This window comes from Galleria mellonella, unplaced genomic scaffold (assembly GCF_026898425.1).
Source record: "Galleria mellonella isolate WM207_F2 unplaced genomic scaffold, CSIRO_AGI_GalMel_v1 utg270, whole genome shotgun sequence".
In the NCBI taxonomy this organism is placed as follows: domain Eukaryota; kingdom Metazoa; phylum Arthropoda; class Insecta; order Lepidoptera; family Pyralidae; genus Galleria; species Galleria mellonella.
Window position 1 is genome coordinate 2,978,584 of NW_026442062.1, and position 24,926 is coordinate 3,003,509.

General features: G+C 29.9%; 1 protein-coding gene across 3 annotated transcripts in view; it reads left to right on the top strand.

Annotated features, from left to right (window-relative positions):
• The window catches only part of LOC113514343 (mushroom body large-type Kenyon cell-specific protein 1), a 185,698-nt gene that overhangs the window by 137,378 nt on the left and 23,394 nt on the right, over positions 1–24,926 (top strand). For 2 of the 3 annotated variants that reach the window (XM_026898407.3, XM_026898408.3), the window contains 3 exons: positions 6,797–7,197; positions 21,805–22,062; positions 22,499–22,611. In XM_026898407.3, the coding sequence (XP_026754208.2) occupies positions 6,797–7,197; positions 21,805–22,062; positions 22,499–22,611 (772 nt within the window). The remainder of the gene's footprint in view (positions 1–6,796; positions 7,198–21,804; positions 22,063–22,498; positions 22,612–24,926) is intronic. The other variant, XM_026898409.3, reaches the window with a different exon arrangement.

Sequence of the window (24,926 nt, forward strand, 5' to 3'; positions counted from 1 at the left end):
AATAGACTACTATCCTGTAATAAAATTTTTGAAACAATATTTCATTTAATATTAATATTCTTTACAATTAATTATACTTAAGTCCATTATATTTATGATTGTTATACAGCGATACTAAGAACAAATAAATTGAAATAATTTCATATCGTAAATACAAAAACCTGTCAAATATCTGTTGAACTCACTCGCCGAGGATACATAATATACCTAGTCTCTAAAAGAGTTTTTATTTTCTTTAGATAAAAAAATTATTTCAATTACGCGTATATAAAATTTATTTATTCATTGCATTTTTTTTTTATTTTTCACTTTTATCAGACAATCGGTTACTGGTGTCCAAGAGCTAGTAGTTACTTTGCGCAAAAAATAAGTTTAACAATCCAAAGAGGCAATGCTGCTAGGTCCTCGGGTACATTTCCTCAATGTGGTGCGTTGGGAGACTATCAGTTTATTTTTATTAATATTATAAATGTTTTAGACTATATAAGATTATTATTTTTTATTTATTATAAGATAGATAGATATATAATTTATTTGCATGACTTACAGCATAAAATTAACATTAGATATTGGTACATACTTAAAAAAAGAAATTAAACAAGAGAATAAGAAATAACATAAAAAAAGGTTACATAATTTTTCGTGAGTGTGCCACAGTTACACAAAATGGTCAGAACTTAGTTTATTGCTTTGCCCTCAAAAGAGAAAAACACTGATATTCTATTGCAGCCAAATGCCAAAAGTTAACAAAAATAAGTATTAATACTATAGTTCATTTCTCGATAGAGAAATCTGTAATAATAGATAGAGGAATGAACGGACGTTCAAAGTCGCACCATAATTTGTATCTTACCTTTGTATCTTTTTGGCACAGAACCCATAAATAATTCTATAAATATATTGATTAATAAAAAATATATTAGATTTTGAGTTCAAAGTTGTAAATTGTAAATAATAAAGAACAGTGATAAAGCCTTCCGCTTTATAATGGACAATTATGACGAAATTAATAACATATAATTTGTTTTTATTTGATAAATTCATTAAACTATGCTGTATAGTCATATTGTCTAGATAAAAAAAATAAAAAGTAGGTAAAAAGTAAACACAAAGTAATAAAAATCGTATAAAAAGTTAAATACCTAGATAAGAATAATTTAAATTGTATTATTGAAATAAAACTTTTTTGTAGAATTAATAGATATAACTATGAAATTATTTTAATTTTTAGCATTAATTCTATCTTGCGCTAGATGCCATGTGATGATATCGTATGAGATAAAATCCTTTTGGATGTAATGTAATTAGTCAGTTACTATGACAAAAAGGGACTACTAAAACTGTTTTTTTTTTCACGTTGACATGAAAATTGTTATATATATTTATTGTTACATATTGTATAATGTAAATAAAGTATACTCATTCATTCATTCATCTATTTTACATTTTAATACTTTTCTATTATCTAATGTAAGTGAATTGGACTCATTTCGAACAAATCGTCATAATTGTAGAATATTGACGGATCTATATATATAATATTTGTCAGATCCGTCAGTATTCTAAGATTATGACGAAATACTCGCTTGATAGAAGATGGTAGTTAATCGACTGGGAAGCGCTATGACTAAAGAAATATAATATCTCGATATCGAGTTAAACGGAGTTGAAATCTATTGCTAAAAGGATATATTCATATCATTGTTATAAAGAATAGGTGGATTATCTAAACGTAGAACAATGATCTGGCTAAGTTAGTGCTACAGAAAGATCACACTGGAGGTCGCGTAAGATGTACTACATCCGGCCTTTCATTGTCTCCAAGATTTAAGCCCTACATCAGATATCATATTTGTTCGACTGCGCCTTTGTTTTTACGATCACTTGTGGTCTATAATTGAATATTGAATGACGATTCAATGCATTGTCTTTTATTTGTAATATACATCGTTTTCTAGGATTGTTTCAGTAATTTATTTGTTTATTTGTTAGTTGATTTATTTTGTAGTAGTTTTTCACGGACGTTTGCAACTCTGAATATTCATTAGTCACAGGCAATACTCATGCAAAAATCAAAACATCATTATAATGAATTAACATTAATTACTTCAGTACATTAGTGCATAGTTAATGTAGTTTTCAATAAAGTTTTCACTTCGTTTTCAAGGTATTTGTTTCAAATTCAAAGTGTTTCTGTAATGAAATAAAATGAATAAATAATAGTGTAAATATTACAGTCTATTTTTTATTGAAAAACAATACCTTCTAATACACCAAAATATTCCTATTTTGTGACTGAAACTAAATTAATAATCCCAAATAAGGTTATATTTATATAATGGTTGGTTATTCCTAAGCTTTACTTATAAACTTAGTCGTGCTAAAAAAGGCTAGTACCATATAAAATATAAATATTTTTTTAGAATTGCAAAAACCTTATCTGACAGCTTCAAGTTCTCAGATGGGAATTATTTAATAATGTTAATTAAGAGCAACTAATGTCAACAATTCCATTCGCATATTCGCGATGTACCAAACAAGGACGTGAACGTTTCCGCGTTGAATCATTAGTCCATGGGACAAATTACAAGTTGATAATGTTTATATTATGATAAACACGTGCATAGGTATATTATTGCTTGTAGGCACGTTGCTTAATTTATTTGACAAGAACACTAAAACTGTATTTAATATACTGTTACTAATATCTAGTATTTATAACTGCTTCCTGCAAATTTAATATATATCTACTTATTTCAATAAAATCTTTAAAAAGCAGTAGAAGCAGTAATGAAACTGTTTTTTGACCAGACAAGCTTTTTATATTTCTCGTCTGTTTTTTTTCTTTCTATTAATGTAAAAAAATGTTCTAATACGACGAAAACAAATACCTATCTATAATTTGAAGTATATGAAATTACGAAGTAATTTTATTTCAATTATACATTTAATTACACATCCAATTAATAATTTATTATTTTAGTTACATTAGTTGGGTAATAAAATTATTTTTATTACTTTTACAATAATTTTCTAAAATCTACATGATCATGTCCATCAGTTAGTATTTTGTCTTATGTATATATAATAATTCTCAATTTTATTAACAACAAACATCTTATCTTAGCAGCTTCCGCCTGTCGCTTAAGTCAGAATTAAAATGCACACACAAATGCAAACTGACTCATGTTGGCCTTGAAATAGACCAGTCTAATCGTAGTTTTAGCCAATCAGTAGTCGACACACGCTTCACAACCATCCTTTGTTTATTATCGTCGGTTTTGTCACGCCATTTTGTTAAAATGACCTTTTGTTGTCATTTATACAATTTATTTTTTTTATTTTTTATAATTGCATTTAGTTATCCCACTATGACATTACTCATTAAAATTTTATTCAGTCAGACCCAAAATCTTAATTAAAATTTGAGCCGGGAGATGTTTAATAAAAGTGTAGGTACTTGTACAAAATGGAAAAAAATTAAATAAGCTGTAAATGCATATGTTTAGACAATTATGTACTGGCAAAACCTCCAAAAGGGGAGGTCTATGTTCCTTATGGACAGTTAACGGCTGACACCATATACTCAGTATGGAAAAAAATCATTATTGAGTTATCGTCTATGGAGAACAAATATACAAAAACAATAAGAAATACCGCTATTTATTATACTTACGTTTTTCTAAAGTAAAACATCGTCATTGAAATATAAATAACATATTCATGTATTACCTACTTATTGTAGCAAACAAATATAAATAATTTATCTATGTATATTTATTTCTTTAAACGTTCAAGGCAAATGATGCTTATAAAATTTATAATTAATTTATTTAATATTTTTTCTATATTTAAAAAAAAAAACATAAAGCCGTAATCATTTTAATAATTGAACAAAAAGAAATCAACAAAAGAACGATGCTGTAGATTTTAAAAGACATTAGCTCCTCCGATTTACTTGAAAGCGGGTGTAATGTGTAATTATTTTTTTATTATTCCCTGCCATGGGAGTTCAACGCCATGCATTAATTACAATATTAACATGTGAGGGTTTCGCTTCAGTTAGCCTTCTTAGTTAGATAATAGACACAGTTTTGTAACGTTTAAAAATTCTTTTATATATACCTCGTTCACGATTTTGTTCTCTTTCGCTGCATTACGCTACGTTACTTTAAAATATATCTTTTGCCTTTAAAAATGGTAAGGTATGCATTCTTGAATTTTATTACAGTGGTGTTCTGAATACAAAAAAAAAATGTTGTTTTTATTTTTTCGTTTATTTGTTATAGATAAGTTCCTTCCTATTGATTTAGAAAAAAAAAGAAATGGTAAAGAATTTTATTTTGTTATATATTTCACCATTAAAAATGTTGACGATCTCTATAAACGGACGCTATAGACAGCTCTTCGTTTTTTCAAAGCCAATGTTTTATGAATGCAATTCAAAACTATGGTTTTTTTATTACTTTTTTTTAACTATTGCGTACGACTTGAACGGTAGTTGATAGCGAGGTAATAAATTATACTTGTTGTAGGTATGCAAATACTTGCACCCATCTCCAGCCTATTTTAAAATGCATATTAACCTATAGATCTAGTTTTTGTAAAGAATTTGATAGGTGCATATTAGAAAACAGGAATAAAAACTGGCCGTAAACTGTAAAATCGATAATTACATTTTTTTAGTACTTATTTGACTCCACCAAACAATATTAGTTATATCAAGTCATGTCATCGGCGAAATTGCAAAGAAGCAATACACGAATATTTATGTGATGCAATCCCCGAATTTCCGAAGGTAGTTTAAAAGAGGTATATATTTTTTTTCGAATCCACAAAAATTTAATTAATTTTGAAATAGATGGTAAGTGAATATAAAAAAAATATATTAAACTTCTGTCGAAGGCCTAACAACATACACGCAACATTCTATATAAAATAAACATCATATGACGTAGGCCGTATGCTTGATTATTACTTTTGTAAAATAATAACACGGAAATGTTCCGTTATGTTGCCCTTAGTACATTCCTGTACCGTGCTACGGTAGCAATACAAAATTTATCTCCGCAATAAACAGCTATAGTGTGTAATTAATATCCTATAATTATTTGCTGGCGAAACGAAAACATCAAACGTGGGTAATAAATTCATACGAATGAAGTTTGTCGACATTTTGTCATGTGAAAGCTGTATTTTTTATAGTTTGAAAGCTATTCATAATTACAAGAGTTAATTAATACTGAGTAATTATTGTTTGGTGATTGTTAATGTTGATTTGGTACTTTTAAATCACGGATATGTCAAGTTACATTCCAGTTATAATGATATGTTAGAAATAATTTATGTATATATTTTCGATTTTTTAAGTAAAAATAAATAATATTATTATTAAAATATTATACATATATTATTAAGAGAATAAATTATAATAAATAAATCTGATGTTACATTTAATAAATAATATTTGGACTACATATTTTTCTTTTGTTAAGAAAATTGATTTTATTTGAAATTATTCTACCTATAGGTATATCTTTTAAGGTTTTTTTTTTCCTTTTGAGCTAGGTAGAGAGCACAAATATAACTTGCTTTAGAGGTTATATTACAAAAGTGTGATTAAACATCTTTTTATTCATTATAAAATGTAAAATTTTTAATAATTGTTTAAATAATTTTGATATATTTGATAAGTTTTCTAAATTAATAAACTGGTTCTCGTAATTATATTGTTTAAGTTTCTTTGTCAAGAATTTTTTATATTGTGTTGTGGTTTTCCCATAATTTTCTCTGTTTAATAGGCTTTTATTTAATTTTGCTTGTTTGTATCTTTAGGTTAATCCTTAGGTACACTTACCTTTTTTATTTAGTTTCCGCTAATGCATTAAAATTTTATACACATTATTCTAATGCGCTGAATTAGATATCCAAGAGCGGATGCCACATTAGACTTGAAAGATTGCTCGTCTTTCAAATCTGGCCACTGATAGAATTACCACTATAGTACCTTTTTTTAACGCGAAGAAATATCCCTAAGACTGTCCCAACTGCCGAAGGAAATTCATGAGTGTGTGGGATTTTTTACCAACTAAATCCTCGTGCGTACATCGAGGCGCAATGCTGGATCCCCAGGGTTCTCGTTTATAGACGATCCAGGAATCACTGCAGCACTAATTTGTATATGTAATGAGTAATTGTAATAAACGAATGCTTAATGACTAGGGTCTGATTCATATAGCTCGAAATTCATCACAAAATATACCTATTTGTAAAAGCTTATGTTGCCAAAATGTTATGTAATTTAGAATAGCAAACAAGATTACGACTCACCAGATGCAAAGCGGTAACCATTGCCTATACTTTGACTTGAACAGCACCATAAACATAACAGAATATAATGTGTCGCACATGATATGCTCCATTCGTTGCCATTCTTGAGGACTACGGTATTATGCTTCTGTACCTACCCTATAATTTTACTACCATATCCCACATTTAAAACCAAAATAGAGCCATGCAAACACAACCGTTTCATGACAGAATCACGGATTTGTATTTTATTAGTGCATTCAAAAAAAAAATTATTCTAAATTTACTTGTACTTTTAGACGCATGCTACTCGTATGTGCAAGATCTTGCATAATTTCTGAACTGTTTTTAATATATTTTTTTTACAATTGATTTGAATTCCTGCTAAATTGTCTTAAATTAATTGTCCCTTGTCAGTTCCAAGTGAATTTACTTACTATATTATAGTCGTGGTTTTATATTAAATTTTTATGTATATCTATTCTAGGTCTAGAACGGGTGGCGGAGGAGTTGATGGGTCGAAGAAAATGGAAACTATATCAGGACGCGTTAGTACCCAAGCGCACCGAGGCCGAACGATCCAGCGACGAAGAATCCATGCCTGCCACCGACCCCCCTCCCGCGCTCAAAATAAAGACTATAGAGCAGATCAACGCGCCAGAAGACGAGAGGCCGAAAGCCGAACCGGAGACAGAAGCCGAGCCGGAGAAGACGAGGCGGCCAGAGACCATTCTAGAGAGTCTGATCAAGCGGCCAGCCACTCAACCCAAATTGGAGGTGCCAGAGGAACCAGCAGATTGGAAGCCACCAGACAAGTGTTATTTTTGTGTGGACGGAGAGAGGGGTGAGGCGACGGCAGCGGAGGGCAGGCAAGCGGGCGGCGCGACGGTAAGTACCGCCCTGTACAATTTTTGGCAACCAATTCGAATTATCGATTAGATTAATTTCGTAGTAATGTGATCACGAATACGACGGTATCTTCCTACCTATAAAAATTCATATTTAGTATTATCAATCGGTAATATCTAGTTTTAAGCCATAGTACTATAAAAAAATAATAATATACTTCACGCTATAATTCCTGATTGAGTCGTTAGATATTTCACAACTATAATTCTTTTTGAAATACGTATGTCTTTATAAGAATAATAATCCTACTTAGATACTGAGTACAAGTAAAACTCCTATATTATAGAGGGAAGAAAGATCGCTAGTAATGAGGACTAGCAGTCCCATTACTAGTAATATACCTTTTCACATCGACCTTCACGCGGCTCCTCCTGGAAACCATCGTGTTGTTGAATTTGTTCAATTCGTCATGATGGGCCAAATGAACTATTTTTGTCTTCACTTATTATCTCTCACTGATGTCCGTGCGCATTTTAATAGCGCAAAAAGGTGTACCATGTTATATTAAAAAAAAATATTTATATGCAATTTCAAATAGCAAACAAATTGGCATATTACCTGTTAGAAAGTGATAACCATCGTCTATACATATGTACAGTAAATTCCTATATTATAAAGAAAAATGCTAAATTGGTTAACGAATCACGAATTTTACAGACATTACTATTTAAAAATAAACTTACTGTTAATGTTTATAGTATTTACTAAAACGCATTACATTAAGTCCCGAAAATAAATATCGATATGTGTAACAAATGGAAAATTTATTAATAATAGCAAATATATCTATATCCAAAAATGTCTCGATTCCAAATATTATGTATATAAACGTAGAAGAAAAATTTATATACGGAATAAATAAAATCCAAAACTGTATAGCAATAAGAGTTCAAGATAAGCCTCCAGTGACTAGAACAAGCGACGAACGACAACGTGCGCGAATTTCCTCAGCTCAATAACCGAGTGGGAACCTTGAACCAGATTGTGGACGATTAGCCGGCCAGATGTTCAGAGAAGGCAGACCAGTGTTACACTTTATCTTATTCCAATGAATGTAAAGTTCAAAATTAGACAAAGAGTTAAAATTAAACGCAACCACATGTATGACAGTAGTACGAGTAGAAATAAAGTCTGAATACAGTCAATGTTATTGGTTATTGGAATCTATGAGTGGAAAAGAGATTGGATTAAAATTAAAAACAAGTGCGTTCTATTGATATAAGTGTGTATATATGTTTACTACTAAACATACACGTTTCAATAAAAAAAAAAGGAAATTGAATTTTAATAATTTAAATACCATACAATATATATATCATCATATCAGCCATTATCTGTCCACTGCTAAACATAGGCCTACCATAGTCTATAGAGACTGCATAAGGAACAGTCTTAAGCCATCTGCATCTACTGTCTTCCTTCAGTGCATTTGAGGTCATCACTCCATTTGGTGAAGTGTCGTCCTACACTACGTTTGCTCGTACGGGTTAGTCACTCAAGAAACTTTCTTTTCCAACCCATTGCAATTACAGCTTGCTTATTCTTCAGTCTATGTCGGCCACTTTAGTTCTTTTGTAGATATACTCATTTCGGATGCGCGCAAAGATTTCTTGAGCATAACATACAATATATATTGCATCTTTTAAATAGACATGGGGAACATCAGTATAATTTCGATGTGTACTGTGTACTTACCTCTAAATATTAATGGAGAAATAAATGTTTATCACCCATTTTGATATCGCTTATACCAATCGGATATACATATTCATTTCGATCAGATACTGAATAACCGATATTTAATATATCCGTTAGTCAGCCAATATACAAATAGTGTAATAAAATATATAGATATTGCTATATACGAGCCCACCACTATTTTTAAGTAGGTATATCTAGGAAGATCTCTACAAGTGCAATAATTTAATACGCAATATATACTAAATAGGTTTAGTTCGTGAGTCAGTGCTGAATTATTCAATGATTACCGCTCTTTGAATGTCAAGGCTACTAAGGTGCAGTCATTTTGAATCATGTGATGTTAAGTTAGATGTAGATGCATGATTATTACTAACTAGATGAACCGGAACTGGACTAGTTTTATAATCTTTGCCATATTAGCTTTAATAATAAGACGTGTCGATAGATTGTCGCGACTCGAGATCTCGTATTGATTATATACGAGTGTTTAATTAAAAAAAAATACTAAGACTCATTATTTTGTAGTTTTTTATTAATATTAATAATTTTTTTCTACACAAGATAAGAACCACTTTACTAATGTTAAAATAAACAAATCGCATTAATATGTTTCTTCTTCAACTCAGTTTAAAGATCCCAATTTTAGAAACTATGATGGTACAAAGTTAGAGATGGCATACATTATTAAATCATATTCTTTCTTTTTGCATTGGGGATTAAAGTAGGTAATATTTTTTTTATATTAAGAAAATTAAGACAAGATCAAAGAGATAAAACAAAATAAATCTTTCAGACAGATACCTACTTATTTTGCCGCTCTGGAAAAAATATTTGTCGCCTTTTTATTTAAATGACCATGTTAATTTCAGTGAACTCATTTTACTCCTCGAACTATTTGCCCAGTGTACGCCCCCTGGATCGGGCCTTGCCTTCAATATTCTAGAAATACTACAAGTACGCTATAGTTTTTGATCACGCGCCATTTACTTTGCAAATATATGCTTCACAGGTATGGAATATAAAGAATGTTGTTTATTACTACATCAATGTCTGCGATCCATAATTTTTTAAACTTCAATGTTTTACAAGATCCATAAATTAATAGCAAAAAAAAATAATTTAATATTTTTTTCTTATTAACCGTTGTAGTTCCTAACTCGGTTCTTATACAAAAATGTCTATTCGTTTGTCCAAAACAGCCCAGTTTTTAGGTTTATTTCTGATGAGTGATTTGTGTGGTGTGTATGGTCTATAACATACGAGTATAGTACTCTCATGCGATTCGTTTTTTATATATGAATGTGAATACATAATGTAAAATATTATAATTATTACTTGCAACACTGAAAGATGGCATGGTTTGTTTTGTTCAAAAACATTATGCGTCAGGGCAAGCGTTATTGGTTGACCGTTTTTGGATCTCGTTTCTAACACTCGACGCTCCATCTAGACTACCAAGTATGAATATTATAAACATGACCTAGGTTTTCACTTTTGTCTTATGGTTTTTGTTAATGTATTCTAAATCCATATACAACCATTCTACAAATACTCGTATAAAATTTCTGTCTCATATTTCCGTTTATTTTCATGGGAACCAACAAATTGACATTTCAACTGCATAGCGTATAAATCTATGCTTGGAGCCAACAAGAAACAGTTTGGGCATACATTTCTTACAATGGGAAGCTACATATGACGAGTTCAACGAGTTATTGTTCCGTATTCCCACACACATGCGCTATTCAAACTGATATTATTGCGTTTTTGTAAAAAAATACGACACAATAACCGTAATGGTTTCTGAATGACTTCGAAATTATGTAGCAATAAACATGCACTCCCGGAACAAACAATATCTTTTCAGTATTTTACTGAACTAGATGTTATTTTGCGGAAGTACATACCACTAGTTAGTCAATTAAGATTATTTGGATTAATTCCGCTACATATTATACGGTATTAGAACCTATGCGTACGACTGCCAACATTTGAGGACTGACTGCTCTTATTATTAGTAGTAAAAGTTCTATGACCTTTCATATTAGTCATCAATTTCTGACCGTTATTCAGTCTAAGAATCTCTAAACGAGGTGTTTCCCAGTAAATGTATATCGCTATCTGGAATTTAGTGACGACCATTGGGCACCCAGACTGCGAAAATTTTTGTGGGTGCCTTAAAGTTAAAATACGTTTCGCAACATATGTGTAGACTGAACAACGGTCAGAAATTGATGACTAATATGGAAGGTCGTAGAATTTCGAAGTATAAGTTTAAGTTATAAGTTTAAGTTTATCTAGTTCCTTTGTTTGAAAATGTTCAAAATATTGTATACCGCTCTACCCGCTGACATTGATGCTCCTTTCCGCTTTGCTGGAAAAGAACTCTTCTAGAGTTAAGCTCGCCTTTGTACATTTGATTACCTTTGTCATATTTTTATGTATAATTAGTGCGTACAATAAAGTATTAAATTAAATTGAATTAGTAAGAACAGTAGTCAGTCTTGAATTTAGTCTCAAGTTGGCAGCTGCATACATACTCGTACTAATGGTAGCAGAATTAAACAAAATAATTTTAATCGATTAAATACTTTTTAGTGTATTTATAACTCTTACTGAAATAAAAACAAACTCCACGTATATAACTTACGTAGGTACCTAATTTTCAAAATTGGTATATTTACTCTTTTCTAATTTTCATTTAAAGCGTTTTAATAGGTCAGAAGTATAATTATAACAAATTGATGGATCTATAAAGACGATTTTTTTTATAATTACCTAACATTCGCAGCTTTTATCCCATAATTTAAGCATAGAGAAAATTTTCTTTACTCATGAGTTAAGATAAAAGGCACTTCGAAAATGGAGTATCTGAATTCACTTGTATATTTTGTATTATAGTATGCGTTATTTTAGTAACTACAGAATTGATTTTGGTAATAATTTTTTGGCAATTGATAAAATTTACTTCTGTGTTAGCTGATGTTATTTCGGTTACGATAGAAGTCTTACTCACTTTTTTGTCATTTAAGCGTGACCCTATTAAGATATTATTGTAAGAATAATGTATATAAACAACGTATTAAGGTTTTAATTATAATTACTGCGTAAAACAATGAATTCATAATTTATTGTGACAAATATCCACTTCAAGTCACGTTGCGCGTACTTATAGATTCTAAATCTTTATTTTTTATGCTTATTGTATTTTTAAATTATGGAATACAAACATGCAATCAACGTAAAGCAGGACTATTACGCTGTACTGTAAGTGTATTTTTCACTTTGTCCTTATAATAATTATGCCGATAAACTTCATATATGTCTATTACTCTGCCCATGACTGTACAATCTACTCGTGATACTTAAATATAAACACGAACACGTGTAAAAATATTTTCCACCTGAGTTTATTTTACAAAATATAATCGTAATTGAACGATGTATTTACATGAAGGATGTTTAAGAAAAATCGTTGTAAAAGGTCTCAATATAAACCTTGTCTATCTGTTTGTCTGTAAGTTTGTTCCGGCATTGCGCAAATCTAGTAGATTACCTACGGTACCTACATCAAATTGGATAGGGTTTTCACTGTTGTGTTTTTAAGGTTTAAAAACTGATGTAAGTACCTACTTATGAGTTGTTGGATACACCATCTAGAAATGCCTATTTAATTGATTTTCCTACTTCTGAAGCCCATTTATTTATTTATTTATTAACTCTTTATTATATTAGAAACATCAAAATAAACAATGACATATTAACAATTCAAGCGAAATACAGTAGTACTCCATGTGTACAAAGCAGGGAAAAAGCTAGTAGGTTTATTAATAAGTAGTAATTGTTTTATAATCGATTTTCACTATGAATAATTATAGCGTTATTACTATTTTTTCTTAAGGTTTACTTTTACCACAAGACGTTATAAGGTTTCCATTACCATTGTGCAGGTTTATATTATACCTATTAAAAAAAAAACCTCTTATAAAGCAAAATATTAATCATATAACAAGATTAATCTATCAATGACATAATGAAAATTTATGTTACAAATGTTAGTTGGATATTTAAAATTTTATTATATTTAATGTGTGTCGCATTTTTTTAGGAATAAATTCTTTTTTTCTTTCTAAAACCAAATTATATTACTATCACACATCCCAGTTATAAAAAATAAATACAATTTATTAATAAAAATGCAAGTATAAAAGATCTAGTTTTAAATTACAAGTAGGTGCCTACCTGATATGAATAATTAAATCTATCCATTGTAATTAATAACAAAAACGATGGTTCCACATTTCTAATCATTGTCAGTTCATAATAACAGTTTATTGTAAACCCTTTAGCCTACAATAGCAATTATGTACCTTGTCTAAACCAAGCTTACATAGACTAGCATATCTAGATCTGTCCGATTCCATAGAAATTGTCCATGGAAACGAGTTTTTCCTAATAACAGGGTGGAGGAAGAGATCTGCTTATCCTGGTTGCTCGACAAACCATAGTTTCAATTTACGAAACAATGCCTTATCCATTTGCTACGATTCCACGTCAAAGTAGAAAACTCGTATTTTGATTAATACGCGGGAAAGAGAAGGGGTGCGTGAGGATTGTATTATTACGGCTTTGGGCTTTATTGTTCGAGAGGTAGGGTCGAATTCACTTTGACGTGAGCATTGCTTCTAAAATACTGAGCGTGTAGGCGTGCAGCGTGAAAAGTAGGCAGTGTTTGGACAACGTTAGGTGAGGAGAGGTCATTATGACTTTATATTTTAATAGCTCTTTTCATTATGGTTTTCAATTTTGTTTTTTTTTTTGATGCAATATTTTTTATCGACGTAATTACGCAATTAGTGTAGAATTGAGGAATAAAAACGTGTATTTATAATAATAAAAAAGAATTTATAATGTTCGAAATATGAATACGAGAATTAGAATATTAAACATTTTGAATAATTGTTTTCTTTTTTTACCGCGGCGTTACTCTTATGTGTTAAAATAGGATATAACCAACCTGTGTACCGAATTCTATTTAAGTTCCGTTCAGCCATTTAAACGTTATTGAATGACAACAACAACAAATATCTTTATAAACTTTTATGTTTATAATATAGGAAATGGTGATATAGAAAAAGTTATAATTTGTGATACATTTTTATAGTTTGAATAAATTCGTATTTAATCAATTTTATGAAATTATATTATTCTTTGCCACTCTTGGTATACATAGGACTCATGCTTTTTTGATCCTAAAAAGTAGGTAAGTACTAATGGTCATTACTGAACTAATATTGACAAAATATTGTCATATGATGAAAAAGTCGTGATATCAACTAACATTTAAAATGTGTACGTAATTATAAGTATATATATATATATATATATATATATATATATATATATATGGTATATAATATATGAGTGTTATTCGTCATTTAAACTAAATTTAGTTTAAATTAATAAGTTTAATTGAAGCAATTTAAGATTATTTAAAGAAAAAGAACATTATACTTAGAGGCAACGAATTATTAAGTGTTATAAAAATTAATAAAAACTTTTTATTTAACAATAAACGTAATTTATATACATTTTTAGTATAATTGTATTACTTTATATGCAATAATATAATCTAAAAGTAAACATTATTACTATTTTACTATCATGTTTTTCTATTAAATATCGTTTATTGCAAATGAATTGCAGTAAACGATATTTAAAAGAAAAACAATTTTTGCTCATTGAACATCATTCAATCTTGAATTAATTGTTGAACAGTTACAAAACTATAAAAGGAGAAATAATTACATGGGAAGCGTGATTGATGCGTAAAATAACTATCCATGCCATTTATTTTATACCGTTTTAATAGTAAGTCTATTCCTATTTTTCAATTTTAAACTAGAAATTTATATGTGATTTTTTAAATAAGATAAAATAATAGTAGGTTGACCATGTACTCGATAATCAATGTAAAATCATAGTTTTTGAGTTGTGAAACGATACAGGCAAATGTAAGGTCAATAACCTCATTAGATTAAGTGATGACCTTAAAGTGTTGCAGGAATTAAAAGAAGTCAGCACATACAGTTGGCTCATAATCGTTTCTATTGATTTAATTGACCCCAGTTAAAGTTTAGGATAAGATCTATAAAAAATAAATTTTAAACATTAGATGTTATTTTTAGAAGAAATGAAGCTACATAAATAGTAAATAACTTGTTAGAGTTTGTAAAAAATATACAAAGAATATCGTATGTGAATAAAATTACGAACATTGTGTTCCATTTAATAATAATTAGAACAAACATGATCGGTTACCACCCAGTTTGATCTAAAAGGCCTGAAAACAGCTTTAAGTTCAATTAGAGAAACATTAATACAATTTATTGCGATACGCACTGTGATCCCAACACTTTTACAATCATTGAAAAAACTTTTATATGAATTTTTAGAAGCAAATTGTTTGTAAAAAGGTTTATCGCATTTGATTTAAATTTTTTATCTGTAGTACTAAGATATGCGTAATGACAGGCTATTTAAAATATTTAATATTTTCAATTACAATAACAAACATATTTTAAAACTACTGACACATCTAATTGAACGTCATTTTGTATTATTAAATGCATAAATATTTCAATTATTTTATATAAATTTCATTGTAATAAGCACGCAATGTTTGTGTAAAAAAATTAATAATTATCATCTAGTTTGGGTACTTAATTTGCACAATCATTAAATTAGATTCTTAGAATTTCACGCATTATTTTATATATAAAAAACAATATCCAGCACATTATAAAATTCATAATAATAATCGAGTTATTAATGTATGATAGTGATTATTTCCTTAATCAGCTTTATTAAAAAAAAGTGAGGCACTGGACAACTCTATGGTTTTCTTTAGCCGATCAGTTAAACAGCATAGGCCGGACAGAAAAGCCTATAGGGGCGGTCCGCAGAGGGTGGAAACCTCGGAAAATTCACGTGCAAGGCCCTCCCCTCACAGAACACGTGCCGCCAAATAGCTTCGCGCTATGAACGCCTTTACTAATCATTGCCGTTCGTAAAAAAAAAAGAAAAAGTAACTTCCACATTTGACGATTCAAATTTCATTTTTGAAAATAGAACGCGGCATTGTCTTTTATACTTTTTGCTTTTAAAATCGTGTGTGCTTTTTGTGCTCGGATATGTTGTAAATGAAAACAACTACTTTGTTGTTTGTGAGTGCTTTATTACTTTTTTTAGTGTGAAATGGAAGGGAACGTAACATGAAGCGATTTCATGGTTAGTTGATCACTGGTTTGAAACATGAAACATCTCTGTATTTTGCTGTTTTAACCTACGTAAATCTGATTACGCATGCATATTTTTACAACTGTTTTAAACTAACGCTAGTCACTAGCTTAACATTTTTACGACAAATATAAAGTCGATAACTCTGGTATTCTAGAGATATATGGATACAATACTCATGAAATAAGAATATAAACAAAAATACACATAATAATAATAATAAAAAAAATTTCGAACTCTTTCTTTCTTTTTCTGTATTATCATTCTCATACAAGGTATCATAAGATATTTATAAGATTTTTAATATATCTATATGCATTTATTTTACATTATATTTTGTGAAATTTCGTTAAAAATTTGAATAAAACATATAAATATTATAATTAAAATTGTCCTCTTAAATGTCAAAACGGAGGTCTCAATTTATGTTACAAATATTAATATGCATAGTTTTAAATACATACATATTAGAAGAATCAAGTTAAACATATCTACATACCTTGGTATGATCCTTACCTACCATTTATTAATGAAATTATTGCTACAATAAATATTAATTCAAATATGCATTAATATTAAAACGTACTTATTTGTTTATTTCTAATAACATATATTTATTTAAGATTAAAAAGCTATAAATATAATAAAAAAAAAACTATTGTAGATATATTATTAAAATTGTTCTATTTATGTCGTTTTTGAATTGATTAACCAATACATAGATAGTTATGTAAGGTGTTATATATTAATGAAAAAATCATCAACTCAAGTGCACGACACTTAGCTAAACCCAGGTACTTATAATGCTGGTTTGTTAATCAACATGCAAATTATTCGAACATTTTTAGACCTTGTCATGCCATTAACTAAGGACAGCATTTATTACGACTAAAAAACATACCGGTGAATTTAAAATACAAATTACAATTATTTAAAACAGCTGCCAACTAAACAATTGAAAACCTACGACCTTATTCAAATTAACCGTCAATTTATTTGTCTATAAGTAGGTGTAATCTATTACTAATCATAGCTGTAATATCTACCTAAATTTAATTTGCCTCTGTGATATTGATAAAATAGTAGGCATAAAATAAAAAAAAGATTGTTTTTATAGGCATTAATAAAAATACTATTCTAAATTCAAACGGCCCATTAACCGGTTCCCACGGCCGCCATGTTGGCTCGTCCTCGGCCGCTATTGGTCGAGGCCGCGAGTTTAGAATTAGAATGTGTTGTGGACCCCACCATTTGGCGAGCGGTAAATTATGTAGCCAGTTTTTTACACAAGTTCAAATAATGGGAGCAGCTGCTCGACGCGCCACTGTCGTCGATAACGAGTTAGAAAAAAAAAAAAATAGATGCAAACTATTGTTAGTTGTTCTGCCAATTAGTGCTGTTATATGAGCTGCGAATATTGTCTTTAATATATCTAAAGGCCAATTAATTGTTTCAATAAGTGAGACTAAGAATTAATCAAAATATTTTACCTATGATAATAATAATATATTTATTTATGTCTCCTTACAAACAAGTTAGATTTACACATGAGGTATTTAGGATAAAATAAAATAAAAATATTATGGAACTCTGCTGTGAGGAGCTGGTGTCAGAAATAAGTTAAAACCGACCACCACTATTGATCTTATTAAAATGCAAAATATATTGTCTTTATAAATTTATCTCTATCTATATTTGCTCTACAATTTTTCATTGTCGTGACAATGAGTTACCTGTATAAAATTCCCTCTTAGCAGATTTCTCAGAGCAGACAAATCAATTTCTATGAAAAAATAAATTCATTGCTGCATAGAGACTATACGTAGATATTTAATCTACGTATAGTTTCTACAAAAATTGGGCTTTCTGTCTTCAGGTTATGAATTGTTATAAAATAAAATACCTAAATAACTTATTCTTGATAACTATTAAGTCTTATACACACACAAAAAACATCCTTTTGACGCAAGCGTAATTAATTAATCACCTTAAGAAAACAATCCATCAATCAAATCAAGGAAAAGGAAACAAAACATCAATATGGCGGCAACCTAATATTTTATGTTGGTAGGTATACGCGTCGTATAGATATGTGCATCGGACGATAGCTAAACAATCTGTTAGTTAGTATTCAAGGTGGACATGATTAGCGAAACGCCAAGGTGAGCCAAACTGGTCGCAAGTACACCAACGCTTGCCACGTAGAACAGTTTTGCGCGTTTTGTTTGCAGTACCATTTCGTTTTATATGCCTAATTCTTGATCCGTGGCCTAAATTACTAAGGGTTTATATTTACTCAATATTTTTTTAATCTGGCCGAAGTGGTAATAAATCTCTTTACTATATAAATACATATGAAACCATTAATATGTTGTTAAACACTCAAGAATGAATAGACAAATTTGGATAGTCTTTTTTTTTATTTTTGTTGAAGTTTGAGAAAATTCTTAGAAAAAGAAAAATTGGCAAAATTGCGAGGAAAAATATAAAAACTCCATTATTCTTTTCCCCATATTCTTCATTTTCCCCATGTTTCCAGCTGCCTACCAAAACTTAATAGCTTTCGACAATACGATGGATTATTTATTAGTTAATTAACCTTTTAAACGAGATTCATTAAATATTTTTGTAAGGTTAGTTAAGTAGGTTTGGTAGGACGTTATAGCTGACGCATGATTTTTTCAAGTTTTATATGTATAAATAGTTGTAGTTTATTATTTAAAATAAATATAAAAATCTTTAAAATATTTAAACACTAGATACCTAATGATTAATAAATTAATTATAAGTTTAAAACAATTTAACTGATTATAATAATGATATCTATTTTGCCTTGTTATAGGAAAAATGTTATAAAAAAGTGTAAAAACAAATCCATTGTCCTATACACGTCACGTGGCACTTTAAACAAAATAGCATTAATCACTAACATTAATTAACGCAATTGACACTGAAACAAGCGGAAAATACGCTTCAGGTCTGACAGCAAAATTATATCGCATCAAAATCGGCCTTCACAAGAACAATAACTACTTAGGTACTATGGTCAACGATTATCAATTTTGCGTAATCGAAAATTCGAATTGAGAAATCAATTGGAAATGAATGTAATCAGTTATACTGCTTGAAGGTACTTTATTGATTAAGTAGAACTTTCAAACACTATATTATTTATCATTCCATGATATGATTTATTTACTTATTTATTCTTTATTGCACAATAAAACTTTGTACAAGTGGCTAGCTTAATGTCATACGGCATTCTCTACCAGCTAACCATTAGGCAAAGAAAGAAAGCGTATGAAGGGCAAATGTGGTAAAAAATATGCGACATAATTATAGTAACATTGATGATAAATATAGTAACATGATTGTATCTTTTTGATTTGTTACTCAGTCACGCTTAAGTAAATAGTAATGAGCGGTTAAACGGATTTGTATGACATTTGATGCAGAGATAGACGATACTATTTGCATATTTATTTAGTATTGTAAATGTACTAGTATTACAAATTAACTATATTTGTTATCATTTTTAGTTCTATTTTGATATTTTAATTGGTGATGATGGAATAGTAACCCCGCCTGCGCTGTCGGTCAACACTGGCGGAGCACCAGTGAGTAATGCTCGATGGTTTCTAGGGGAGAGGGGGGGGGGGAGGAATATGGAGGTCGATCTGGTCGGGTATATTGCTAGCAATGGGGCCCTTAGTCTCCATTATTAACAATAATATAGTATTTGGTTTAACTTTCGATCGTCTAAATTTCACAACCAGCGTAATCTTGATAATAAGAAATATTTAAGCAAAATTAATATGATGGGTTTTAACATATATATTAGAAATTTTATCTGACTATCGTCTGTATGTTTGATTCGTTATCACGCAAAAAGTACTATACAAATTGGATGAGGTTTACACCATTGTATTCCTGAACGTGTAACTTAATCTAAAAATTGTTTATTACATTGGTTTTCGTACTTCTGAAACCACACATATGAAGTAGCTAGCTAATAAATTAAAGTATAGGAAAATTATAGAGTGAAATACTAATTACCTTTTAGCATAAATCAATGGAATATTCTGCCAGTAAAATTGAATAAATTATAATTCCCAAAGAACATGATTGAAAGCTAATAAAAACCTTCGGATACTAAGTTTTTATTTTTGCGGTAAAATTTTTTTATCATTATTTCGACTTCTGTTTGACTGTTGCTTTTTTATTCAGTTTCGCAGATATTTAAAAAAAAAACATATCCTTTAGAATAATGCCAATGATTTCTAATTTACTTGTAGGTAATTACCTACATAACATTCTGTAAATACTATATATTGATTGTCTGATAGTCATGAACTAAAATAATTACTTTCAAATGGATGACCTTTAGAACCTCGGTTATTAGTAAAATAAATACGATGGAAAAAATTTCTCACCACTAACAAAATATAGCACATTGCAAACTTACTGTTCCACTAACAAGTTTCAATATCGATAATATTTCGCCGTCATTTTAATTATAGCTCCTTATAATTAAAACCGAAACATGCGTAAATAAATGTCGCAAATTGATAAATATTAATACGCCATAGAAATATTACTTAATTAACTCCAGTCAATGATAAGAATCATTAAGGAATAATTGAAATACAAACGGTAAGTTAATGCACGCGTAAATTATTGAATTAGTGGAACGTGCCTAAAATAGTAATAATATACTTTATTCTAGTAAACTTAATTTTCAGCATTTTATAATTTTTTTTTGTAAATTTACTGCGCAATTTGGTACGAAATTTTAACTGAGAAAAGTGAGTAAAGAACTCAGCCATTACTTTTTCAAAAGAGAAATTAAATTTTACATGAATGTTATAAATTTCTTTGAATGCAAAATTACCAAATAGCAATAGTTAAATAATTAAATATGTATTTATCTTAGAAATTACTTGTCAGTGCAAGTCTTAGATTCTTATTTGTGTTGATGGTTCGAGTTTTATTCGCGTTAATTTATCAATTTGAACCGGTCAGTACAAGAATTTTCATATACAAGATTGATAATATAGATTCTTAAAGGGTACTCAGACATATATTCAAAATTCCTGAAGGTTTTATACGGAATAGTAACTGTATTATTCAATGAATAATACTATATAAATATGTAACTACTCAAACATGACCTACTTTTATTGGTCGAGCTTCACATGTTTATTTTGCTCTATGATAAAAAAAGTTTATAAGGCTGTGTTGTGTAAAATTTTATTAATATATTGTCGTTTTTATTGTTGACGGGGCATTATTTATCTCCTCCTGTCAAAAAAATAAAAAGTTTTTTTATGGAAGGAAAACGTCTCTACAGACATGACATCACCATGAACATTAGAATACACTGTGACGCCCACGGTGCCCCTATTAATTTGTTAATCCCGAGGACAATGATGTTATGCCTTTAAAGCGAAACACAACCATGCAAGCATAGTGGCTCACGGTAGAAACACGAGTGGAACAAAGGAGTAAAGGACTTGAGTACAAAATCTCCCTGCAATATAGAAGCAAATTGAGTTTGTTACTAAAATAAAATATATATTGTTACAGAGTCCAGCTTCAGAGTCAGACAGCAGCTCAGTTTCGGGTGCAAAGAGCCCGGGAGCTCCTCCCTTACTCCAGCACCTGTTACAGCTGCAGCTTCAAGCGCAGAGTCCACAAGCTATCGCCCAGGTGAGCTGGGAACACTTGCAGAGCTTGGCAGAGCCCAACAACACTATGGGCGCGAAGAGTCCAGGAGCGTCGCCTCTCCTCCAACATCTATTGCAACTACAATTGCAGGAACCAACTTCTCAAAATATAAATCAGGTTAGATTCGAGTAAAAAATATCATAAAATATACAAATTTTATTTAGCAGTTAATACTACATCATAAATATCATATATGTCAAAAAAACGGTAATACAAAAGACTCGCCGTGTAGGCCCCGGCATAGAATGAACCATCCTTTGTGGGTGTCGTAAGAGGCGAATAAGGGAATTTATGGTGGAGGATTGGGCAGCAGCGTCCCTCTTAAAAAAAAAAAACGGTCGTCTTCAGGGTCGGCAACGCTCGCGTAATACCTCTGGTATTGGTATATAAAAATAAACGACAATAAGCGATATTCAGCTACAATTTTAAACTATGTCATCCCTTCGAAGTTCTAAAAGAATTCTTGTCAATTGGAGCTGTCATAGCGGTCATTCATTGTAGTAAATACAGTGGTATTGTAATACGGCAGGGTTACATCGAAATATATGTCCAGTTCCAGCAGATGATAGCAGCGTTGGCGGCGCTGGGCACGGGGCTGGTCCCACCTGCTCTCTCACAAGTCTGGCTGATGCAGAGGCTCGCGCAGAATCGTCCGCAGGCTGATAGGTGAGTTACTTCAATATTTTATATATTCTCGTCGATTTTGGGTTGTTTTATCTAATGGTAAGTTTATTATCTATAGCATTATTCGAGCACTGTTCTATTTGTATTTGTATTGTATTTGTGTATGTAAGTATATGTATACATATATATTTATTTACGGATGTATGTATGTTATTAATATAACATTTATATAATTATATAATATTTATACATATTTTAGTAGTAAATGCACCGCCTACTTAATTTTCTGCTTGCCTCATGGTTGACTGGTAGAGAACGCCATTAGATGTCAAGTCCGCCATATGTTCACTTACTTCTATTATATATAATTATGCATTGAAGTTTAAATAAATATTATTTATTTATATCGAACCCAAAATTCTATATAACTTAGATAATCATCTTAGTAGTCAAAGACAGTTTGGTGCGATTCATTTGGATGGATAGTAGATAAGCATCGTCTTATCTATTTCTAGCGGAAACAGCAATATCAATGATATCGCTTGACATTACTCCCTCTTATTCATTAGAACGTCACACGTCAAACCTACGAGCACTGTTTTATTTTTCCTTTTACGCTAATTGCTCAAAATTTGAGAGCAAACGACAAAATACTCTAATATTTAGGTTTGTAGAAGATTTTAATTTTTATAAATAATAGGACAATACAGAATATATTCCATTTGAAAACTTTCTCTAAGGTCTTTTCTAAAGTCAGCTAAATATAAACTTAGAATAAAATAGGATAGAGATTTATTTTTTGACAAAAACAAAGTTACAATCATAAGATACAATGAGCCCCACAGTAGGTGAACCTGTATCGTGGGTATCCGACAAAGATTACTAAATAATAAACTTACAATAAAAAGTATATATTAGGCAGGTATGAATATAAAAGAAAAGGAATGTAAAATTGACACAATGGCCATTTGCTGATCAGGCAATCCCAAAAAATTGTAACGTTAGTAGAATCAACAAATATAAATAATACACAAGCAATTATAAGACATTACTAATATATGTCCCTAAGAGAAGTGAAGATGTGTAAATGAATGTGGTTATGTTCGTGAATATGCGTGAATTTGTGTTGTATAGACTATGTAGAAAACATACACTCCATAGTGTATGTTATTATTTTCCAAACTACAGTTTTTCAGTTGGTTCGTAATATAATGATAAAAGATAATTATTTTGTATTTCATAATATGTGAACTATGATCTAGAAGCGAACACATTTTATTAATTTTATAGTAAATTGTTGGAAATGTAAATGCACCAAAATTTTGATAATTATTTTTTTATGCCATGAAGTTGGCAAATAATCATACAGCTTACATATATTTACAGAATACAAGAAACATAGTTATTCTATTCGCTATAAATAAAGATGGATCCTTGAAACGTGCGCAGAATATCAAATATATACGGAAATATTTTCGTGGTCTCAAATGGGTATAATGTGTCTTGATGATTGACTTAGGGACTTGATAATTGTTTGCATACTATATAGTCAAGAACATCCTTTTTTTATTATCAAATTACTAGCTTTAACTCCCAACTTCGTCTGCGTGATTGGAATATGTTCACTGACCGGGATAAAAAATAACCGAAATCTTTCAGGATTACATCTATACGTACTATTACGTATCTACTTACAAAATTTACCAAATTTTATAATCAATATTAAGCCGTTTACCAAGAAGTAACAAATTTTCATATTGAATGAAACTTTTTAAGTCACTAATTATGGAATTTTAACTGGAATGATACAAATGGAATGTTTAATACAAATAAAGTGAAAGACAACTAAATCTTTATCTTTATATCTCTCTACATAAAGAATTAAGTGGAATGATTTTTTGTACTATTTGATTAATTATATATCAAATATATACGTATATAGTTATTAGAATATCTAATTATATATAACTATGACATATAAATTTCAAGACTTCAACTGTGACTGCCAATTATCATACTTGTTACTCTTCTTAATTTTTCTTACTTTTATGAATGTTTATATGTATATAAGTAATTACTATCTTATACTAAAATATAAATAATTTTATTTTTTGAACCGTTATCGAGTATCTCTGCACATCCTAAAGGTTGACTGTCTATAGCATTAAGCCCGCCTTTTGTACCATATTTTATTGGTCAATAAAGTTTAATTAAATAAAATTATCACATTAGCACTCTCTAGGAACCGAGTCACAGTCGAGTACCAAAGGTCTTTAATTTTTCAAATACGTTGGTAACAGTAGATAATAGTAGTAGGTAGGTAACGGTACGATTCGCAGCTTTTTTGTTCTGAAATT